We start from the raw sequence: 21,373 nt of genomic DNA, 5'->3' as shown, positions 1-21,373 counted from the left end.
CTGTGTTTGTAAAGCTGTAAGCATATGTATGTGTCTGCGTCAAGAGTTTAAGATCAATATTGCTGTCAAACAAACCCCATCACCCTAGAATGCCAAGCACCAGAAGAAGCTGAGAGCTTCACCTTGGCAGCATTGTACATAGGGAAGGTGGAGTGGATGCTGACTGGCGTGTGACGGAGGCTTGGAGAACCACTGCCACAAGCATGAGGAGAATCCAGATGTTCATCAACACTTCCTTTAGGAGTTTCTGTATTTACTGGCCCAAAACCATTAGCAACAAATAACTTTGGCAGCAAATACACCAGCAACCAGCGGAGAACAAAATACTCCAAAGACGTTGGAGACAGATTGGCCACCCCCTTTCGAAAACCTGTTTTCAACGTTACACAGCAAGCCCTCACCTGGAATGCACAAGGGTAAAGAAATCGAGGCCAACCATCAATAAAATTAACAGCTGGTGCTGTAACATAGAGGCAGACATGGAGATGGGATCCACGTGAGAGACGGGCCCAGCTGCCTGGAGGCCTGCAGATAGCCTCCACCCCACCAGGGCCCGTAGGAGGTTAGAGAGAGAGCCAAGAGCGCATGCAGGCACGTGTGAGTCTGCACGTGTGAACGTGGCTAGTGACCTGTGCCGCCGAAGTAGCACGTCTTATGCATGCGACCAATGAAGAGCTCCAAGCCGATGATAGCATAGATGATGATGACGAAGAGCACCAGCAGAGATATATGCAGCAGAGGAACCATGGCCTTCATTATGGAGTTCAGGACAATCTGCAGACCTGCGTAGAGAGATGGAGAGATGGGAAAACACAAACACGCACACACGTCAGCAGGATATTTAGTCTAACCCGAGACCTCAAAAAAATGCATTGTTTTATCATAGACAATTTAGCTGTGACCATAATATTCAAGAGTTATTTGTCCTGAATACTGTGATCTGTCAGCGTACTGCATAAAGAGCAGTGCCTGGAGCCCCCGTGATGACTCAGCCTCTTACGAAGCAACTAAATGCCTCCGGAGGGTGGACGGATCATGGCCCAGACGTTGTCCCACTGCTCAGCTGAAGCAACTGAATGGGATGGAAAAGGCAAAGTGCCGTTGCCATGAGTCATACGCCAGCACCACCAAGGTCAAATAGTCTTTTTTCCTTTGTATGTTATTAGTTCAAAGCCCCGGTGGCACAGTAGACGCTGTTGTGGAAGCAGTGAAAGGCTGAGAGGTCTGGGGAAATTGTTGCGGTTCATTTGGACCCTGAGTGTGTGCTGATTTAAAGTGTGTTCATAGAGAAAATACAGTTGCTTTATGTTTATGTTGCGTTCATGAACACAGTCGAAGCCAACACATGTACAGATACAGAGAGAAATGTGACAACAAACACGCACGCACACACACACACACACACACACACACACACACACACACACACACACACACACACACACAGGCTCACTGGGCACTCCTGAGACGAGCCGGAGGGGTCGCAGCACTCGGAAGGCCCTAAGAGCTTTGACGTCCAGACCTCCGGGCTTCCCCGCCGTGTGATGAGATCCTCCAGGCCTATAGGTGGCAGTCTCCAGAACCACACTGAACAACCTACAACACATGCACGCAGACCCCACAAACGCACACACAGACACACAGACACACACACACACACACACACACACACACACACACACACAGGTGTTACATAATCACACACAATCAAGCCGTTCCATTGGGGGTTTGGTATATAAACCCAAAACACACGACAGCATGAGTGAACCTTGAGGGTACATGTGGATGAAGGAGAAGTCTGGCATCTGGACCCTTTTGGGCTTCACAGAGCGGCCACCTCCAGACCCACCACAGGGGGGCGCCGGTGTCGACGGTGAGGCAGCGCACGGGGTTTGCGTGACCTCGTGAGCAGGAGAGACAGGCGCACTAATAGCTGTCAGCCCCGTCTGTTTCAACCCTGCGTGTTGCTCTCTACGCTGGCGGAGTGCAGGACTCCTCAAGAAGAGTGCAGACATGCCAGCATGGCGCCGGTACCAACAGTAACCTCACACACACACCCATGCGCATACACACACAAACCGAGGGAAGAGTAGTGTGTGTGTGTTCGATTAAGAGAAAACTGGAGACAGAAGAGGAGAAAAAAAGAGAGGGAATGAGTAATATTTATTTCTCTCTCTCTGACACGAGGATTGATAAAGGGTAGCAACCCTTTAAACCAGTAAGGCATCAACAAAGAATTATGTGATCAATTTCATGCATGACCACTTCCTTCCTGACCTTGCATGTGAAATGGCAAATCTGTGTGAAAAACTATACAGATTTTACTACAACACAGAGATTTTCAGGCAAGAAAGTAAATTTTTTTGCCCAAGTCTATATTTGATTAGCACTGATATGAAATTCAAATTGAAATGACATTGGAATTATATAACTAGCATTATATTAGGGTATACTCTAAAAGGTGAGGTATTTGTTGTCATGGTAACCATTTTGGCCAGAGGAGGATGGGTCCCCACCCTCCCCCGAGTCTTATTTCCTCTCAGGGTTTCTTCCTCGTGCTCTTAGGGAGTTTTTCCTTGCCACTGTCGCCCTTGGCTTGCTCACTGGGGGTTTGGACTCAGACACTTGTAAAGCTGCTTTGTGACAACAACGGTAGTGGGGTGGGTTGTATTGGAAACATCACTTTTTGCAATTGACAAGAGTACTGTGTAATATATATAAAGAGAGAGAGAGAAAGAGTGAAAGCAGAGGGATGTGGAGGAGGGGTGGAGAGAGAAAGAGGACCTGGAAGAAAGCAGGAGGCAGGTACACGGGTGCTGAACTGAACTGAACATGGGTAGGCCATAAACCAATTGGGTAGTGGGCCAGGTTTGCCCGGCCAGTGAGGGAGTGTGTTTGTACCCCACTATGACGATGACGAAGTCGAGCAGGTTCCAGCCATTGCGGATGTAAGAGCTGGGGTGCATGACCAGACCGTAGGCCAGGATCTTCAGGAAGGTCTCTATGGTGAAGATGACCAGGAAGATGTACTCCACCTGCTCCTGTGGACAGGTGTGATGGAGGCGGGTCAGAGATGCAGCCTGCAGCATAGACCCATACCATTGCATTGACAATAAAGTGTGATGAAAAGGATGTGTGGTAAAAGGATATATTTGAATGCGAGCAGAAACGTAGCTGTAAGGTTTCTGTGTCTGTACGTATTTGTGTTTGTGAGTGATTCTGTGTCTATATTTGCATGTCTGTGAGTGTTTTTGTCTGTGTTTGTATGTCTGTGAGTGTCTGTGAGTGTTTCTGTGTCTGTGTTTGCATGCCTGTGAGTGTCTGTGAGAGTTTCTGTGTCTGTGATTGCATGTTTGTGAATGTTTCACACATCTGCCTAAATGCTGAATATGTGTGTGTGCGTGCGTGTGTACCTGAACAAATGCTGGCACCTGGGACAGAAATATATTGTATAATATATGGTGACCGGTGTCGGCCAGAGGAGGATGGGTTCCCCCCCTGAGTCTTGGTTCCTCTCAAGGTTTCTTCCTCATGCAAAAAACTAGGGAGTTTTTCCTTGCCACTGTCGCCTTTGGCTTGCTCGCTGGGGGCTAGGACTCGGCACTTGTAAAGCTGCTTTGTGACAACAACTGTTGTAAAAAGCGCTATATAAATAAAATTTGATTGATTGATTGATTGATATATTTACCTGTTATTTGCAAAAGCTTGTGTGTGTGTGTGTGTGTGTGTGTGTGTGTGTGTGTGTGTGTGTGTGTGTATGTGTGTGTGTATGTGTGTGTGTGTGTGTGTGTGTGTGTGTGTAAGCATGCATAACCAGGCCCAGAGAGAGAGAGAGAGAGAGAGAGAGAGAGAGAGAGAGAGAGAGAGAGAGAGAGAAAGAGAAGGGGGAAGGCCAGTCTTGAACGGGACTACTGGACTTTAAAATATATAATAATAAATAGGGAAGTTGTGAGCAATTCAAGACATTACTAATCTATCATCATTCATTCATTCTTGCTTTTTCTCTTTTGCTTTTAGTCTCTTCTTGTAACAAATTTAAATTTATTTAATTTTTGTTAATTTAAATGAACATGATCTAACCCCATGATCTTCCCCATCAGCTGCAGCTGTGTATTAGCTCACCTCAGAACTGCACTGGAGAAACTTCTTTGAAAAACTTTCTTGAGGTGAGCTGTACTAATGAAAATGAAAAAAACTGAAAAACGCTGCCATCCTGCAATTATTGGCTGTCAGAACAGAGGCGTTGTTTAAATAATTAAATATTAGTTCGATATTCAAAACCAAGTTTAAATATTTAAATATTGATTAAATATTTTAAAATATGAGTTTAAATATTTTAACATCAATTAAATATTAACAGCAATGCAAGTTTAAAAATTCAATCATTCAATCAAGCAATCACACAGGCTACATATTTGCACAGGGTTTCACGAATAGCCCACAGAGCAGTGCAGGCCAGACCTATTCCTGAAGAAGCCTTCATTAGCTCCTACATATTTCATCTGTGCTGGGCAGAAGACATCAGCTATGTGGGAATGTCGTAGGCCATATGTTGAGTGCTGCGAGTGTGCCATAATTTGTGTGGTGATAACATAAAGTTCTACCATGGAAACACAGGGTATTAAACAGAAATAATGGAGACGAACTGACTCAGTTTGAATTAGAGCTACACAAAAAACATGCGCGCGCACACACGCGCACGCACACACATATTCACTCATTAACTGCAAACCTTCCCCTCTGCACCTGGACTCTGGAATATGGCTTTAAGCATCCAATCAGAAGTGAAGTGTGTATGAGAGAGAAAGAGAGAGAGACAGAGGCAGGAGGATGATGATGGAGTGGTGGGGGAGGGAGACGGGAGAGAGGAGAGCAGAATAAGCTGCTTATCAGGACCAAGAGCATTTAGAGCAGCTGAGTGAACAGCTAGTCACAATCCCCATGCTTCTCTCTGTCTCTCTCTCTCTGTCTCTCTCTCCTGTCTCTCTTTGTCTCTCTCTCCTGTCTCTCTCTCCTGTCTCTCTTTGTCTCTCTCCTGTCTCTCTTTGTCTCTGTCTCTTTCCTGTCTCTCTCTCTCACTTTGTCTGTCTGTCTCTCTCTCTCTCCCACTCTCTCTCTCTCTCTCTCTTTCTCTCTCTCTCTCTCTCTCTCTCTCTCTCTCTCTCTCTCTCTCTCTCTCTCTCTCTCTCTCTCTCTCTCCATAATGACATTCTCTCCCAGGCAGACCACATGAGAAAACACCAGGACACTCAAAAAATATTTACTTTATAATATTTGTGTGTTTAATTCATTTTCATTCATGGATATCTACAACTGCACACTGATTTTGGTGACAACAGCTCGAGCGCTCGTAGAGCAAACGTGACCTTCACATTTTACAGTATTCTCTTCAGCTCCCATCTTTACGTACTAAATCCACGCACAGTGGCTTTACTGCTGGATGTGTCTATTGATGGATGTGTGATCACCCTCGGCAACAGGCTCCTTGCTACTAAAGCATATGTCCACTCACAAAAAAAGTTCAGAAAAGGCGGAAGTGATTACAGTATTGTGTCTCTTGCTGTGAGTGTTTACTGCTTGTGTGGTGTTGTATATTGGCTTCTCCACCATGTGACACAGGGCCTGGGGACGAAGGACCCGGGGACGGAGGACCCGGGGAGGGAGGGCAGGGGAGGGAGGGTGCCCATGTCATTTGCTCGTCAAGGGCATTTCTGCCATTAGCCTCACTATCACATCTGTGATAATCTATTAAACACAGAATAGTTTAATAGTGAAAACCTCACTGACGTCCAAGCATGTATCCCTAAATAGGGTGTTGACTGTTGACCTAGATCTAGACCTAGACCTCGTCCTAGACATAGACATAGACCTAATACTGGAAAGATTCTCTATGCACAATCACTGCCACTGTGCATGATGGCAAGGCACTCAACTTGGCAAACCTGTCTGACTCAAGCCCCCTAAACAAAGACCATCCTCCTGCAATCTGGTATAACTAAAAGTTTTGTTTTAAAAACAACTGGAGCCACTATAGTTGCAGTTAACCACATAAATCTCCACAACTTGAGCCAGTTCATTACCGATAACATACTGAGACAATAACAACCAAGGTAATCTCATTCCGCTGGCTATGGCCCCTTGGTTTGCATGACTTCCTCCATTTCCAGGCTGGGTCTGTTGTCCCTCTGTTAACTTACGGAAGCCATGCTACGTCTGCATACATTTCACATCATGCTGGAGAGCTCTCCTCAAATGTTGTAGGGGCTGGAGTTATATTCTGGATGGGAATTATCCTCTGAATGAGTTAATTCTATGGAGGATATACATTTAGTCTAATCCCCACTGAGCAACGACGTCCTGGGGCCTCGTTTACAGTAATCTGTGGATTCTGCTTGGTGACTTGTCCGTGTCAGGATTGAGGATATGGAGCATCGCGGGTTCAGCACTCTCGCATCTTTGAGGATATGGAGCATTGCAAGTTCTGCTCTCTCGTGTCCTTCACAGAAGCCTCTCAGGAGAGCCCTGTTTCATTCAGCTGATGCAGGCTCACTAATCCTCTGATGGGATAGTGTGTGTTCCTTTAAGACTGACCACCAGAAAAAAATCCCACTGCAGCCATAGAGACAGGAACCATGACAACCAGTGATGTTCACTGAATCTAATAGCCCATAAATGTACCATAGCAAAGTGAGGGTATTTGGGGGCGGGAAGGGGGGGGGGGGGATAATTAAAATAACTTTATTGGATCAAATCACTGATGATTAAAGCACTCTGGGAGATGTTAGTCTCTATATGAGAAAAGACAGTGGAAAGACTTTGTGTTTGCAGTCTTGCCTTGCGACAGAATTTAACCATTGGCTAAATCACTGGCTAGAAAGCCATTCCTTAACTGCACAAACAGTGTCCACAAATACCCACGGGCTGTGGTCATTGCTGTCAAATGGTGATGGAGGTTTATGGAAACCCATCAATTTAAGAGTGCTGCAGGGGTTGGAACTAAACTGTGCTGATTTGGTCTGATTATGTCATGTGACTCACTTCTCTGAATTGCTTGCAGCCCTAAAGCTTCAGCCTCTCCCAAGCATATATGTGTGTGTGTGTGCGTGCGTGCTTGCGTGTGTGTGTGTGTGTGTGTGTGTGTGTGTGTGTGTGTGTGTATTTCAAAGTAACAACCTCCAGAAAGGCATGTGCTGCTGAGTTTTCACATGGTGGTCAAGTAAAACCACAGATGTTCTGTAATTCATTTACCATTAAGATCAAAAACAAATAATTTTTGGTACACTACAAAATGCCAAACGCTGCATCACCAATGAATGAACCCCAAACACTCTGGCCACACCCCTGTGAGTACCAGCTGACTGTACTGCATGCTGCATCACCAATGAATGAACCCCAAACACTCTGGCCACACCCCCTGTGAATACCAGCTGACTGTACTGCACGCTGCATCACCAATGAATGAACCCCAAACACTCTGGCCACACCCCTGTGAGTACCAGCTGACTGTACTGCACGCTGCATCACCAATGAATGAACCCCAAACACTCTGGCCACACCCCCTGTGAATACCAGCTGACTGTACTGCACGCTGCATCACCAATGAATGAACCCCAAACACTCTGGCCACACCCCCTGTGAATACCAACTGACTGTACTGCACGCTGCATCACCAATGAATGAACCCCAAACACTCTGGCCACACCCCCTGTGAATACCAGCTGACTGTACTGCACGCTGCATCACCAATGAATGAACCCCAAACACTCTGGCCACACCCCCTGTGAATACCAACTGACTGTACTGCACGCTGCATCACCAATGAATGAACCCCAAACACTCTGGCCACACCCCCTGTGAATACCAGCTGACTGTACTGCACGCTGCATCACCAATGAATGAACCCCAAACACTCTGGCCACACCCCTGTGAGTACCAGCTGACTGTACTGCACGCTGCATCACCAATGAATGAACCCCAAACACTCTGGCCACACCCCCTGTGAATACCAGCTGACTGTACTGCACGCTGCATCACCAATGAATGAACCCCAAACACTCTGGCCACACCCCCTGTGAATACCAACTGACTGTACTGCACGCTGCATCACCAATGAATGAACCCCAAACACTCTGGCCACACCCCCTGTGAATACCAGCTGACTGTACTGCACGCTGCATCACCAATGAATGAACCCCAAACACTCTGGCCACACCCCCTGTGAATACCAACTGACTGTACTGCACGCTGCATCACCAATGAATGAACCCCAAACACTCTGGCCACACCCCCTGTGAATACCAGCTGACTGTACTGCACGCTGCATCACCAATGAATGAACCCCAAACACTCAATTTGGTATTAACTTTCACTTATGGGCATAAGAGTGGGTAGTACAGTCTGTATCAAATGTTACATGAAAACCTCACACACACACACACACACACACACACACACACACACACACACACACACACACCACACACACGTGCACACATTCGCATGCATGTCTTATGAAACACAGAAAGACAAGCAAAATAAAGATGAGTTCATCTCCAACAGGTGACACCTGAGATGTGGAACACACCTCCCAAAGGACTCAGTAAGGAAGTCAGTCACTGTGTTGTCCTTGGCAATCTCCCAACATGACAACATGACTGATTAAGTACTGGCAGCTCTCTCTCTCTCTCTCTCTCTCTCTCTCCCATGATATATTTTTTCCTCAGGCCTTGAACCAGGAGCTAACTGCAGTAGAGTGTTGTTACAGTGCTTACGTGTAGGAAGTGGGAGGATATGTTATTGAATATACTTGATATATAAATTCTAAGATTTATTTTCAGTACATTTATAAAGCATAAAATAGGCACTTTGATTAGGAACCCACAACTGTGCAGATCCATGTGAGGACAAAATCACACTGTCTAAACCCATTACCTCCTGTTTCCAATATCACTTCATGCCCAGGTCTTCCACACAAGCTTTGTTCTGTGAATCATCTTGAACGTTTGTCAACAGCACTCACCAGGTCATGGTTAGTAGCGTTGGAGTCATCCTCGGGAAAAGGCTTGGACACGCCCAGAGCCACACAATTAGCGAAGATAGCCAGAAGGATAAACACATCAAAAGGTCTGAACAGTAGGGTTAAGGCGGCAGTGGCTTTTTAATCTTTGGGTTACTGTGGCTTAAGATAAAAGCCTGACTTTAGGCTTCGTAGATGTTACCCCTTCTGCTGATCCTAGACCTCCCCGATGTCTTAGTTTGTAAAGAACAAGATTAAGACTAACTTGATCCTGGATCAGCAATTCTTGGCCATCTTTAAGTATGTGAGCCATTAATCCCCACTACACATGACAGATGGGGGAAAATCATTTGTGGTATTATGGGCTTGTTTCCTGAACTAAGGACATTTTTACATTTTGTGAAAGCACACTGCATCTTAGCCCAGAGTCTGACCAACCGCTCCATGGTGCTTCACCAAAATAACGCAATAAACCGGAGCATTGTTTGTGTAAAATAAGACAACTTTCAGGAACCTTCCACTTCCAGTGCATCAAGACTATTAGTCTTTACGTCTGCATCTACATCCTCAAACCTGCATACACATCTCATATTTGCATCAAAGTACTTTCTGGGTACGTACTTTCGCCCCAGTTCCCCCGTACGATCGATAACAATACAAGTCTGGTGCTTAAGAGGTTAAAACCCCAGCTGTGTTCTGTGGTAGTAAAGTGACAACGGTGCCGTGGTGAAGGATACTTCCACTCCACAATGGAGAGCGCCGCCCGCCGGATGGGGTTGTTTAGCCGGAGACAGTAGAGAGCGCGGGGCGCGCGCTGTGATTGGCCAGAGCCCTGGGCCTGCTTCTTGGCATGCTGACTCTTTTTCCTCTGCGCTGCGGTGGAGCTGGTGGTGGAGTTGACCGTGTCGGTGCGGTTCATCCTGGGCCCATCACCATACTCCCACTCATCATCCTCCTCATCCTCTCCGGCCCCATCGCCCACCTCTTCCTCCTCCTCCTCCTCTTCATCGTCGTCGTCCTCCTCCTCTCCAACTGTTTCACCCCCACCTGCGTCTTTGGAGTACCCACTGCCTGAGGAGAGTGGGGGAGGGAGGGGGGGGGGGAGGGGTCATCGGTGCCGATTCCCAGTACCGTCTTTTAGCAAACTTACGTTCAACATATGGTCACCCTTACACAGTAACGGCCAGAGAGATCAGCTTGGGGATGATCGACAACCAAAAACACAAGCTGACATATTTCCCATAATATCATGAGGGCCCGCTTAAAACAGCTTTTACTTAATGTTACTTTATCACACAGGCACTAAACCCCACTGGTACACACAATTAACTACGTCATCCCCTTTATAGTCAGTTATTTTCACTCAACGTCAAAGCAACTGTTACCCTATTGACGCCACTGAGACAAAAGACCACCATTCATACATCTGCCTGATGCAGCTAAGCCAAAACAAAATGAAGGCTATGTGTGAGGCTACAGATCCTGCATCTAATGGGGAGAGGGGCCCTACAGTAGGTGACTAGAGGAGTGCCATGACAGCTGTGACCTACTTCCCAGTGAGAGTGGAGCGAATGTGTGCGAGTGAAAAGGATTGTGGGACAGAGGTTTTAGCCCCTGTAGTACCTGTAGACTCGTGCGGCTAGCCGTCAGCAACTAGCCTAGCTGACGGAGATAGAACAGAGACAGAGTGAGAGAGCACTGACTGTAGTAATAACCAATTATAACTTCATTATTACCTGCCATGCCACCTGAGCTGGACTCCAGGGAAATCTTATCAGGGAGTGACGGCATTATGCTCTGTGGCTTTTGATAAGCTGCTAAATGAAGAGGAGGGAGGAAGAAATCAACTTGTGCAGGAGGTTTGTCAGTCTAGTCATCAGCACACCTGCCGTGCTCAGACAGGGACCTATTTGACAGCCATTTAGGTCTAAATGCAAGCCGGGCAATTAGTATAACATACTGTTAAATTAATCTGAGTACCATTGAGAACCATTATGCTGCTGGGATCAGGAATATATTCTATAGTAGGATGTGCAGATAGAGAAGGTATTCTCATAAGGTTTGGACCACAGTCAGGTTCTCCAAACCTCTAGAGAGCACCAGCAGAATGTGAGCATGGTTTATTAAGTATGTGCATGGTAACAGGGTGTTGCAATACTTTTGAGTACTTATTCTGTGAATCAAAATCGCCACAACCTATTGCATTGCTGCCTACACCACGTCTATAGATACTATTGAAACAACATATTCTCACATTTGTCAGCACCTGTACTGGACAAATCCCTAATTAACATATTAGATTATTATGAATAAAATAGCATACTGTCACAAATCAACATGGCAAAAGTCAAGAACCTTTAAAGAAAGTGTGGAGCTCGGACGGCTGTTTGACATCTCGGCTTGAATGAGGACAAAAGAATGGTGATTACCATAAAGCACTTATGGTATCAGATTGTAAGAGAAATTGTAAGCTTGATGAGATTCCTTATCATGCTAATCTCCACACAGGACTATGTTTCTGTCAAGGAACAAGAAGGACATTTTCAAAAGGTACAATTTAGTGTCCATAAAAGAAAATCTCCCAGTGTATATGGTATGGATCTGACTCTGCACCCTTAGCACCTAGGACAATTACAGATTCATGGATACAGCAGAAAGTGTAGCAAAAGTGAAGAATAAGTCACAAATACACCTTTGCTGGAGCGATGACAATCTCAGCAGCTATTTTTAAAGAGTTCTCTTGTGTTCCATTTCTTAGTCATGATATTAGTTATTCTAAAGCATTTTGACTTGAGGCTAGACAGTGGAAAATGAATGATGGATCTTGTAGAATATTCAAAGCATAGAATTTGCACAACGCTTGTATTTATTGATCCCTCTGGTAGGTAGTCTTGATAAGGTAAAAGCCATCAAAAAGAACACTGTTACGAGTGGAAATACACATTACCACAGAGCTGATATAGTCTAAATATCAACATTAATATTACGATTAGACTATCGAGCTAAATATTATTCGTCTTTTAGGAAGCACTTATAGAAAACATTTGGTCCGTTTTTGAGAATGAAGCCTGCTATTGTGCATTATTGTACCAAGTTGCCGTAGCAAGACAGCAATATACAGACAAGGTTAGATCTATGTTAAGTTGTAAGCTATTGTATAACTGAAAAGGACGCGCTGCTTCTCAACGTGGTCAGGCAGACAACATCTGGTCTACAAGAACGTGACGTGAGAGAGAAATTAGTTCGTAATTTTCAGCAGAGCTTGGCGCGCATAACCTTCATCTTTCATTATCTTACTATATAGAGCATTTTTTCCTATAATTACTCGAGTTATCTCCGTTTATCTCAAATTCTACGTAAAAGTTGCTTAGCGATTTCAGCACAAACGCGCAATTCTGCATTATACAAACCCGAAAAGTAAGAGTTTATTTTGACAACTTACTTTTGCGGTTCTCCTCATACATGTCGGATAAGATCACTTTCACCTCATTGGAACACAGTGCATGATCCCCGCCATCTAGTTCCTTCTGTCACTCCTGGGGGGGGGGGAAATCCCTGAAATTGTTATAAACAAATACACGAATGGAAAATTTTGTGCCGTTTAGCCATATCCTGGTGCAATGGCACCAGTGTTTTTTTATTGCGCATCGATTGGAATTAAATAAATCTATAAGCTAATTTCAAATATATAAAAACATTTCTTGTGCACTGCGTAATATCCAGGAAAAAATCCGCAACTTTGCAGCCGCTGATGAAAAAAATGTCAGTTTAACAAAAATATTTTGTTTGGCTACCCACCGTTCTATATTTTGTCCGCATTTAAGCCATCAATTCAGGATTAAATAAACTGAGTCGTTTAAAGGGAATGACAGCCTAGAAACTTATTAAAGGTAGGGATGCTGATCAAACGAATATATGGAGCGTCGACAGAAAATTTACAACACTGGTTAATTTTCGTCCAGCACAAAAGCGCACGTGAGCATGCGCCGCCTCACGCAGCGGCAGTCTCACGTCTTCTAGGTAATAGTCCACATAAAAAAGAAGGTTGCCACTCTTATCAAATCAGTTCAATTAAATGATATTAAGTTTTAGAACAGTCGAATATTACTTTAAGGATATTTACTTAAATAAGGTAAATGCGTTCGATTGTATAATCTGTGACAGACAGATCGACGGATGGAAGCGCATGAGTTGAGACGTTTCAAATAAACAAATTCAGGGCATAGACGAGACAAAGCCCATTTGGCTGTCTCGAATCAGGAGTTAGCAATATGCACTTCGCTTACATTACAATTAGCCACAGGCGAGTGTCTGCTAATGAGCTCACCCTGACATGCTACTGGCGTCCTGCAAATCTGTGTATTAAATCGCTGCCCAGGGCGAATATTCTACTGAAGTCCGTTCAAGCATCAGCTAAGTCTGTGGCGTGTTTCATTTAAAAAGTGAGTTTACCAGGGTTCGAGTGTATCTGTAGTCTTTAGAATATAGGCCTACTCTAAACGTTGTAAATTTTGTAGTTTTTAATAGTGTGAGCACACAATGTGCATGAATATCCAGTTAGGTAACTGTAGCAAGAACACAAGCCATCAGTTTGTGAGGTTTGTGAGATTCCCCTCCAAACACTCACAGATAGTGTGACACAGGTTGTATCTTTTTCTAAACTGCCTTGTCGCGAATACACGCGTTACAGCTTAACAATGTATATTTCTATTGTTATGACTGTCAGGATATAATCTAAATCAACAGACGCACACTTGGCTCGTGTCAGAAAGATTCTAGCGTAATCCTCAGTGGCAACCTTACAAAACACAATGAGGAAATTCCTGCGGTTTAACAGCTAAAGTTTCATAACAAAAATAAATATTAATGTAAACAAATGTGTTAAAACAAATACACTTGAGCTGTAATAATGTAGTTACATCTGATATCAACCATCTAATATATAACAATACTCATGGTTTTGTGTTGTACATTGAGCAACGCCTTTATAACCGATGGACGTTTAACGCCCTCTAGTTGTGAGTTACTATATGACTTTTTTCTGATAGAATGACGTCAGAAAATATTGCTAGTAAGACAAGTAGGCCTGACTATTTTAAGGCATTCTGAATTTGAAGGATTTTCTTTTTTAGAATTACAGTTCCAGTAAAACAGGATAAACTCAGGTGAGTTCAGTACTGCTTTTAAAGCCTTTTGTTTGCATGCCTGTTACATGTAACAAAAATAGCTCATTCTGCTTTCTTTCATTTACTTCTTTTGTCTCTCTCTCTCTCTCTCTCTCTCTCTCTCTTTCTCTTTCTCTTTATCTCTTCTCTGTACTCTGGAGGTATGCACTATGTTGGGAGTATTATGTTTGATTAAGGCTAAACTGAGTTACCTGTATCATGCTGGCACAAAATAAGAGACATTTAAAGAGAACCATTTTTACATCTCGGACATAGCAGATGTCATGATAGGTCAGGAGAAATTAGAAAGATAAAGCTTTACTTTGCATCAGTACTTCAAGATTATATTATACAAGAAGCACAATACTCCTACCCAAGTGCAGTAAAGCAAGAGTTATTATACACATGTTCGCTCATTTTAATACAGCATTTGCAGCAGTGAGTTTGATTTAAATGTGATTAAATATCCATTAGCTTTATGATGTGAAAATGGTATATATTATATGCTTATTTTACATTGTGTAGACTACGTACTATGTGTGTACAATTAACTATACTATATGAACTGGAGCAGATAGGAAAACACACACACACACACACACACACACACACACACACACACACACACACACACATACACACACACACACACACTACATCCCTGCTGTCATTGCCTATTTATTTAATAGAAGTCACTAATGTTCCATTGTTTGATAAATTGTACTTGCTAAGAGATAATAGGAACTGAATCAGTGTTTTTTGGCAGTTGTGAACGTTTTTCGTTATAATCCCCAATTAAGAGAAGATACAGAGGAAGCTATTTTTGGTCCAGTGGTACTTACGTACCCAAAGCTGCATTGTGTTTCAGTAAACATGGAGCTTGTTGAAAATGATTTAGCCTCAGATGATGTCTTACGCGGGGTGGTGCTTGCGGGTACCATGCCCTAAGATACTGTATCCAGGATACCCCTCAGTTTCCTTGGCAACGGACTAGCGTACATGGATCAAGTGTGCGCAGTAGCTGATGATGGCACGCTTCCTTGCTTACAAAACGATTATGCCATTATTTTTTTTCACTGCAGCATTCTGCAGTGCTGTTTCAACGATTCTCCAACTCTCATCCTAACGCATCAGGTGACTCGGTGTGCAAAGATTGATCCCGTCGCTGATCTTAAACGGAAGCGTAGAGAAGTTGAATATCTCCGTGGCGTTATGGGCAGTACGTCATGGACGCCCGTAAACAGCGGGCGCGTTTGCTGATGTCAGCTGAACCGGAGCGACCGGGAGCATTGCTGCAGCGAGGATACCTACCGATGTGTCACGATCCTACGTTTAATCGGCTAAAATCAATAATTAATTTCACACTTAAGAGACAAATGCCTAGGACCAATCTTTACATTGTTTTATGCCAACGTGTGCGTGCGTGCGTGCGTGAGTGTGCGTACGAGGGAAATGTACACAAAATGACACAACTCGACTGACTTTATCTCTATTTTTCAAGAGTTAGTTTTATTTGAAGATGCAGTTGGCCATACATTCCCAGTATGAAAATGGAAACAAGACATTAGCCTACACGCTATATTTGTATTGCTATACTTTACATAGAGTGACATTTTTAAGTTCGCAAAATGAAACCATATTAGAAACTCCGTATTTGGACCTCGGCGTGCCATGAAGGTGTATTTTACATTAAAATAAGAAAAACAGCCAGACTTGCAGGCTGTTGTCGGCAATCACATCATATCCATAATTCAACACCGCTGTTTGATTGAAGTATTTGGGTGAGGAGTCACAGCGCGTTCATGCGTTCCCAGTTGCACAGGGACGCTGTCCAATCAGTCCCCACAATAGGCGGTCCTAGCCCACTGTTTTACGCGGCGCTCCCTCCCCATCCACGCTCCTGCCGCCCTCACCGCCTCTCTTATCGCCGCTTCCTTATTGCCGAGCCTGGGAAGACAGGACTGGGCTGAATGCACCGTAATTTTGACCCGTGTTCTCTCAGCTAGGCGAGAAAGCCCCCGGGGACATGGCTACGGTGCCGGGCTGTCCGCGGTGGTGATGCTGCGCTGTCTCCTCTCTAGAGTTAATCCATCCTCCTCGCCAGCAGCAGTGCGGTGCAATGGATGTGTAACCTTAGCCGCTGCCTCCTATCATACACTACAACCCGCAGGCACCAGCGACTCCAATAGGCGGTCAATATTGATAGGGTCTTCGAAGGGATTATAGCTGCAAGGCAAGACGTCGAAGGGGAAGCTGGAATTATGAAGGTATGTGACGGAGCGTCGCGTTTTCGGCTATATTCTGCCCGTTTAATCGTTTAGCCATATGCTTTGTCCACCTCATTTCCAAGCCCAACACGTCGTGCCGACCACTGCTGTGGTGCACATTCCGTTATGTACACGGTTATCCCACTGATGCAAAAAACAAATTACACTCGCGTTTGCAGCGTTAGCACCAGCAGTGTCTGTGTCCCCCCCTAAACTGTCTCTCCTTCCTTTCAGTGTTGCAGAGCGTTCAGGTTTTTACATTTTTTTCTACAACTGTATGATAAAAGCAACTCAACGAATTTGCTTCGCGTTCTTGTTGTCGTGTTTGCACGTCCAACACATGACATGTTTGGGCAACACAGGGATGAGACAACAATAGCAGTAGGATCCGCAGACGTGTGTGCTGTGAGTTTCTCATAGACTCCGCGTGAGTTGTGGTTCAAATGGGGTAGCAGTCGCTTAGATATTGGCGAAAACCCGTCCTGTCAGTTTCCAAAATGTGTGTGTGTGTGTGTTGGGGGGTGGGGGGGGGGTACCTCCGTTTCAGTGCAACTTAGTATATTTAGTGTCTTTTTCCTATTGCTGTTAATTGAGTCGGACGAGGTAATTGGAGTCGTGGCCGTCCGACCTGAGCCGTACGGTGCTCTCTGAAGCTCCATGGCTCTTTCTCACCATGTAAATAATCCTGATTGCGGTCGTTGACTAACTGCAGGTATGAGCCCACCTCCCCCGTGCAGCACCAAGCTAAAACACCACAGTGGTTCATTCATGAACCAACAAAGCATTTTAGTGAGCTAAGAACCAGATAGCAGATAAGAACTATTTATGCTGACTGTAAGGGAGGCTGGAGAGATGAGTCTTCTTTCCGTGAATTGAATTGGCGACGGATGAGTATTTTTCAGTAAACAGGACAGGCAGTATTTCAGGAGCTGTCATTCTTTCATTCTTAACCATGACATCAATGCTTACTGAAGTACCCATGTCTGCTTAACTAACTCACATGCTCAGACAATCAGAACGATTCTTTCCCTCTCTTTCTGTCTCTCTGTCTCTCTCTGTCTCTGTCTCTCTCTGTCTCTCTCTCTCTCTTACTCACATGCTCTCTCTCACTGTCACTCTTTCTTGCTCTCTGTCTTTCTATCTTGCTATCTTTGTCATTTCTGTCTTTCACTGTCTAGCCCTTTCTTCTTGTACCCCCAGGTAGGACAACTTTCTCCTCTCCTTTTCTATCCTCTCATCTCCTCTTCACTCCTCTTCTCTTCTCTCCTATTCACTCCTCTTTTCTCCTCTCCTCTTCACTCCTCTTCTCTTCTCTTCTCTCCTATTCACTCCTCTCCTCTTCACTCCCCTTCTCTCCTCTCATCTTCTCTCCTCTCCTCTTCACTCCTCTCCTCCTTCTATTCATCCATGTCTACCATAAAAGCCAGTTAGCACGAAGGTTACCAAACCAAATTGGACTGTAAGCCGGGGCCAGTAGGGTCATCATACAAACAGCCCTCTGTGTGCAGGCTTGTGGCCATTCATATGTATGAGCATATGTGCACACAACCAGGGAGACGTGCTACCAAAATGCCCAGCTCCCTATATAAACCCCACTCCACTCACACCCGGTGTCCCAGTGGACCTCTGCAGCATTCTACACGTAGAGCACACACTGAAACTGAAATGACAGGACCCGGAGCCAAGCCACGCCTGACGTCCTCTGAGCCACAGGCGTCCATGAGGTGGCCACAACTCCAGCCTGGAGTGCTAATACGTCCATTAAATGGACTTTGTGTGTTTTTCACCAGTGGAGGGGCTTCCATTGCCTACGCAAGTGGGAACAGGCAAAACGGACCCTGGCACTCGGGCCATTGGAATGCTTTAACGGTCCAGCACGGAATGCCAAGCCGTTCCACCTGAGACACTTCCCACGCCTCGCGAGACGCAGCGAGATACTGCAGATCTTTTTTTTTTTTGTTGTTGCTTTTTTTTCTTTCTTTTTTTTATTATGTATGTCCTCAAGCAATGCTGTCATATTGATGAGGGCAGGCGCAACTTTGCGAGGACAGAGGTCCGGGCTACTGTCCTGTTTTCCGTTCGCTCGGAGGCCTTTGTGCGTCATCTCTCTGGGAGCGACGTAGAGGTAGCCTTAGGATACTGCTCTCCGCCACACCTCGCTGGAGGATGCTAAAGTGTGCGTTCATGTTTCCAAAGCGACCCATTTGGATACATTTTTTTCACCGTTTGTTTTTAATGGAAAGTAGGGCGCAGATCATCTGTTGTTGTGTTTGTTAGCCATTGTTAATCCTAGGAGAACTTTATTAGAACTCCTAGAACTGCGTGAGCGCTTGAGAGGTGCCCACACCGTGTTTTTTCCCCATCATCCGACAGCAGGACTATGAATCCAGTCCCCTTTATGAGCCCTTCCTGCACCCAGTCCCCCCCCCCCCCCCCCCTCTTCTCCCTCCGGTCCTGTGCCTCTCAGACTTTCAGTTCTCAATTAAAACCCGACTCTATTGGAGGCCATCTATCGTCTCACCTGAAGGCCCCCCGCAGGATTGATCTCTCTTCTGCATTTCATCTCCGGCAGATCCCGCTGTTCCCAGCTAATGAGAGCTAGGCTGGGAGAAGAAGAGCTTCTGTGCCATGATATTGACACAGCCTCCACTGAAACTCCAGTTCGCAAAATCTATACTGTAGTTCTAAAAAGCTCATAAAGTAACCCCCCCCCCCCCCCCCCCCTCCCCCGCGCGTATCTTTAATGGGCAGAATATGGACGGCTAACCAGAGTGTGTGGTCGGACACGGGCGGCTCTGAAATAGTTTCATGCGTAGTCATCGCCATTAATTGGCGAATGCTTACATAGATGCGCTGGAGGGCGGCTGGGCAGAGCAGACACGTCACAGCTCCACTGAGCCGCGTTCGACACCCTGGCCCGGCCAAGACACATATGGATTGGAGTGTGTGTGTTCTGCCCGTGTGTGCTGTCTTCTGGGCGCTGCTGCTCCCTTCACGTTCTAAAGACGTGCATGTTAGGTCAGATGGCATCTCTGAATTGTCCTGGTGTGAGTGTGTCAGGTGGGTGCGATGGATTGGCGTCATATATGGATTTGATTCCTGTCTTGCATCGTCTGCTGTGAGAATAGGCTCCGCCCCCTCTGCCACCCTGAATTGGATAACGTAGGTTTAGAGGATGAAGGAATGAATGATTGAAAGGCAGAACGACCTCTGATGTGAGTTACTGGTTTTCATGCATGTTGTGAGGACAGTCTGGTGATTTTCTAAAGTGCTTGATCAGTTTTTGGTTGGGTCATTGATAAGGTGCCATTGTTGATGAAGATACAAACTGAGTATCTTTGAATGCGGTGAATTAGGAACAGGGTTTAGATTTTTGGGAGATGGATATGCACTGCTTTCTTTTAAGGATAAGATTTCAGACTTCAAGCTGGAACACGGTGGAACATTTATCTGCCGAATCGTTAGAAGGCTCTGTTGCTCAAGTCCCATGGGACAAAAAGAGGAAGTTGTCAGCCTGGTCTCTGCAGACCTGCGCCCGTGTGTGTGGGAACATTAAAAGAGTTGTCACCCAAGCGGTGTACCAGAACTGCACTGAATAAGCTGGCAGACAAGAACCAGATGCATATTTAAAGAGAAGTTATATTTTAGTAATGCCTTTCACCTAAGAGCAAAATGGAAACCAGGGCCAGACATTGGCCAGACTTCCTCGGCTCGCTGCTGTCCTGAGAACGGCGTTTCTGAGTGTTTTGCTCTTTGGCTTAGGTTAAGCTTAGGTGCGAATTCAGACAAGTGGAGCAGGTGTACTTTGATATCACAGGTGAAATGTGCACACCTCTGTTTGCTTTTGGGTTCGTTTAGCTGACCGTTGTACATGTCTGAGTGGGTAACCTGGTTTTAGTACACTACTTGGTTGCATTGGAGGTTAACTGTCCCCCCAAAACACAAACACACACACACATGCACACGCACACACACACACACACACACACACACACACACACACACACACACACACACACACACACACACACACACACACACACACACACACACACACGTGCGCACACACACAACCACTCAGTTCGAAGTACAGGTGACCAAGCAAGGGCTTATCAGCAAATGTTTGAACTTTGGTCTTCAACACCACTGCCGTGATGCGCACGCGCGTGTGTGGGTTTTGTTTGTTTTGGGGTTTGTTTGGGCGTGTGCTATTACATAAGACGCTCAGACGTTTTTATTTTTTTTATAGGAAACCTTCCATTCAGTCATTCCCTGATGTGACTAACGTGAACACATGACTGATCTGAACATCATGGAGCCTTACTGTACGACAGAGAGAGGGAGAAAGAGAGAGTGTGTATGTGAGTGTGTTCCAAGTCCCAAAGCAGGCAAATGCTACATGTTACTTGGCTGCCCGTTATCAGTGATTCTTGGCAGTATCTGCTGTTGTACGTAAAATATAACACCACACCAGCTCAGCAGCTCCCTCCCCCCATGAAAAAAACATTTGAAGCTCCAATATAACAACCGTTGACATCTGAAATAGGTCCCATGCATTTTTAATGGACTCTGGGAAATTGTGTTTGCAGACTCAGTCACCCCCTACTGGGTTTTGACCATCTGTTTGCTTGTTTTGTTTCAATTTAGGGACTCTTATTATGTGTTTAGCCTGGAGACGACCACAGGGACACCAAAGTCTCTGCTGTAGAACATGCTGAAAATGTATGAGAAAAGCGTTGCCCTTATGTGAACTTCCCATGAAGAGCCAACTTAAAGGATTAAGAGAGAGAGACAGCCCCATGGCCTCCCTGCAGCACAGATATTAGCTTTACATTTGGTTCATACACCGAATTTTAGTTCAGGTTGCTATAATCAAATAACATAAGTACACTTGTGTAAAGCCTGTGCGAGATCTGTGGCATGGA

The 21,373-nt window shown here is 45.2% G+C and overlaps 2 protein-coding genes across 7 annotated transcripts in view; one reads left to right on the top strand and one right to left on the bottom strand.

Moving 5' to 3' along the window:
• The window catches only part of cacna1fb (calcium channel, voltage-dependent, L type, alpha 1F subunit), a 45,620-nt gene extending 32,671 nt beyond the window's left edge, over positions 1–12,949 (bottom strand). For all 4 annotated transcript variants that reach the window (XM_077003650.1, XM_077003651.1, XM_077003652.1 and 1 more), the window contains exons 1-8: positions 12,815–12,949; positions 12,459–12,571; positions 10,753–10,833; positions 9,754–10,087; positions 9,020–9,125; positions 2,902–3,041; positions 1,454–1,596; positions 630–782 (exon numbers count right to left, since the gene is read on the bottom strand). In XM_077003650.1, coding sequence (XP_076859765.1) covers positions 630–782; positions 1,454–1,596; positions 2,902–3,041; positions 9,020–9,125; positions 9,754–10,087; positions 10,753–10,833; positions 12,459–12,480 — 979 coding nt within the window. In that variant the 5' untranslated portion in view covers positions 12,481–12,571; positions 12,815–12,949. The remainder of the gene's footprint in view (positions 1–629; positions 783–1,453; positions 1,597–2,901; positions 3,042–9,019; positions 9,126–9,753; positions 10,088–10,752; positions 10,834–12,458; positions 12,572–12,814) is intronic.
• Positions 12,950–16,036: 3,087 nt separating this feature from the next.
• magixa (MAGI family member, X-linked a) overlaps positions 16,037–21,373 on the top strand; it is a 35,215-nt gene continuing 29,878 nt past the window's right edge. The window contains exons 1-2 of one of the 3 annotated variants that reach the window (XM_077003655.1): positions 16,049–16,448; positions 20,698–20,809. The gene's annotated coding sequence lies outside the window, so the exon portion shown is untranslated. Of the gene's footprint in view, positions 16,449–20,697; positions 20,810–21,373 lie in introns of all 3 variants that reach the window. The other 2 variants (XM_077003657.1, XM_077003654.1) reach the window with 2 other exon arrangements.

The sequence above is a fragment of the Brachyhypopomus gauderio genome, chromosome 4 (assembly GCF_052324685.1).
Source record: "Brachyhypopomus gauderio isolate BG-103 chromosome 4, BGAUD_0.2, whole genome shotgun sequence".
In the NCBI taxonomy this organism is placed as follows: Eukaryota; Metazoa; Chordata; class Actinopteri; order Gymnotiformes; family Hypopomidae; genus Brachyhypopomus; species Brachyhypopomus gauderio.
The sequence above is the reverse complement of the archived record's forward strand: the minus strand, read 5'-3'. Positions and strand labels throughout refer to the sequence as shown.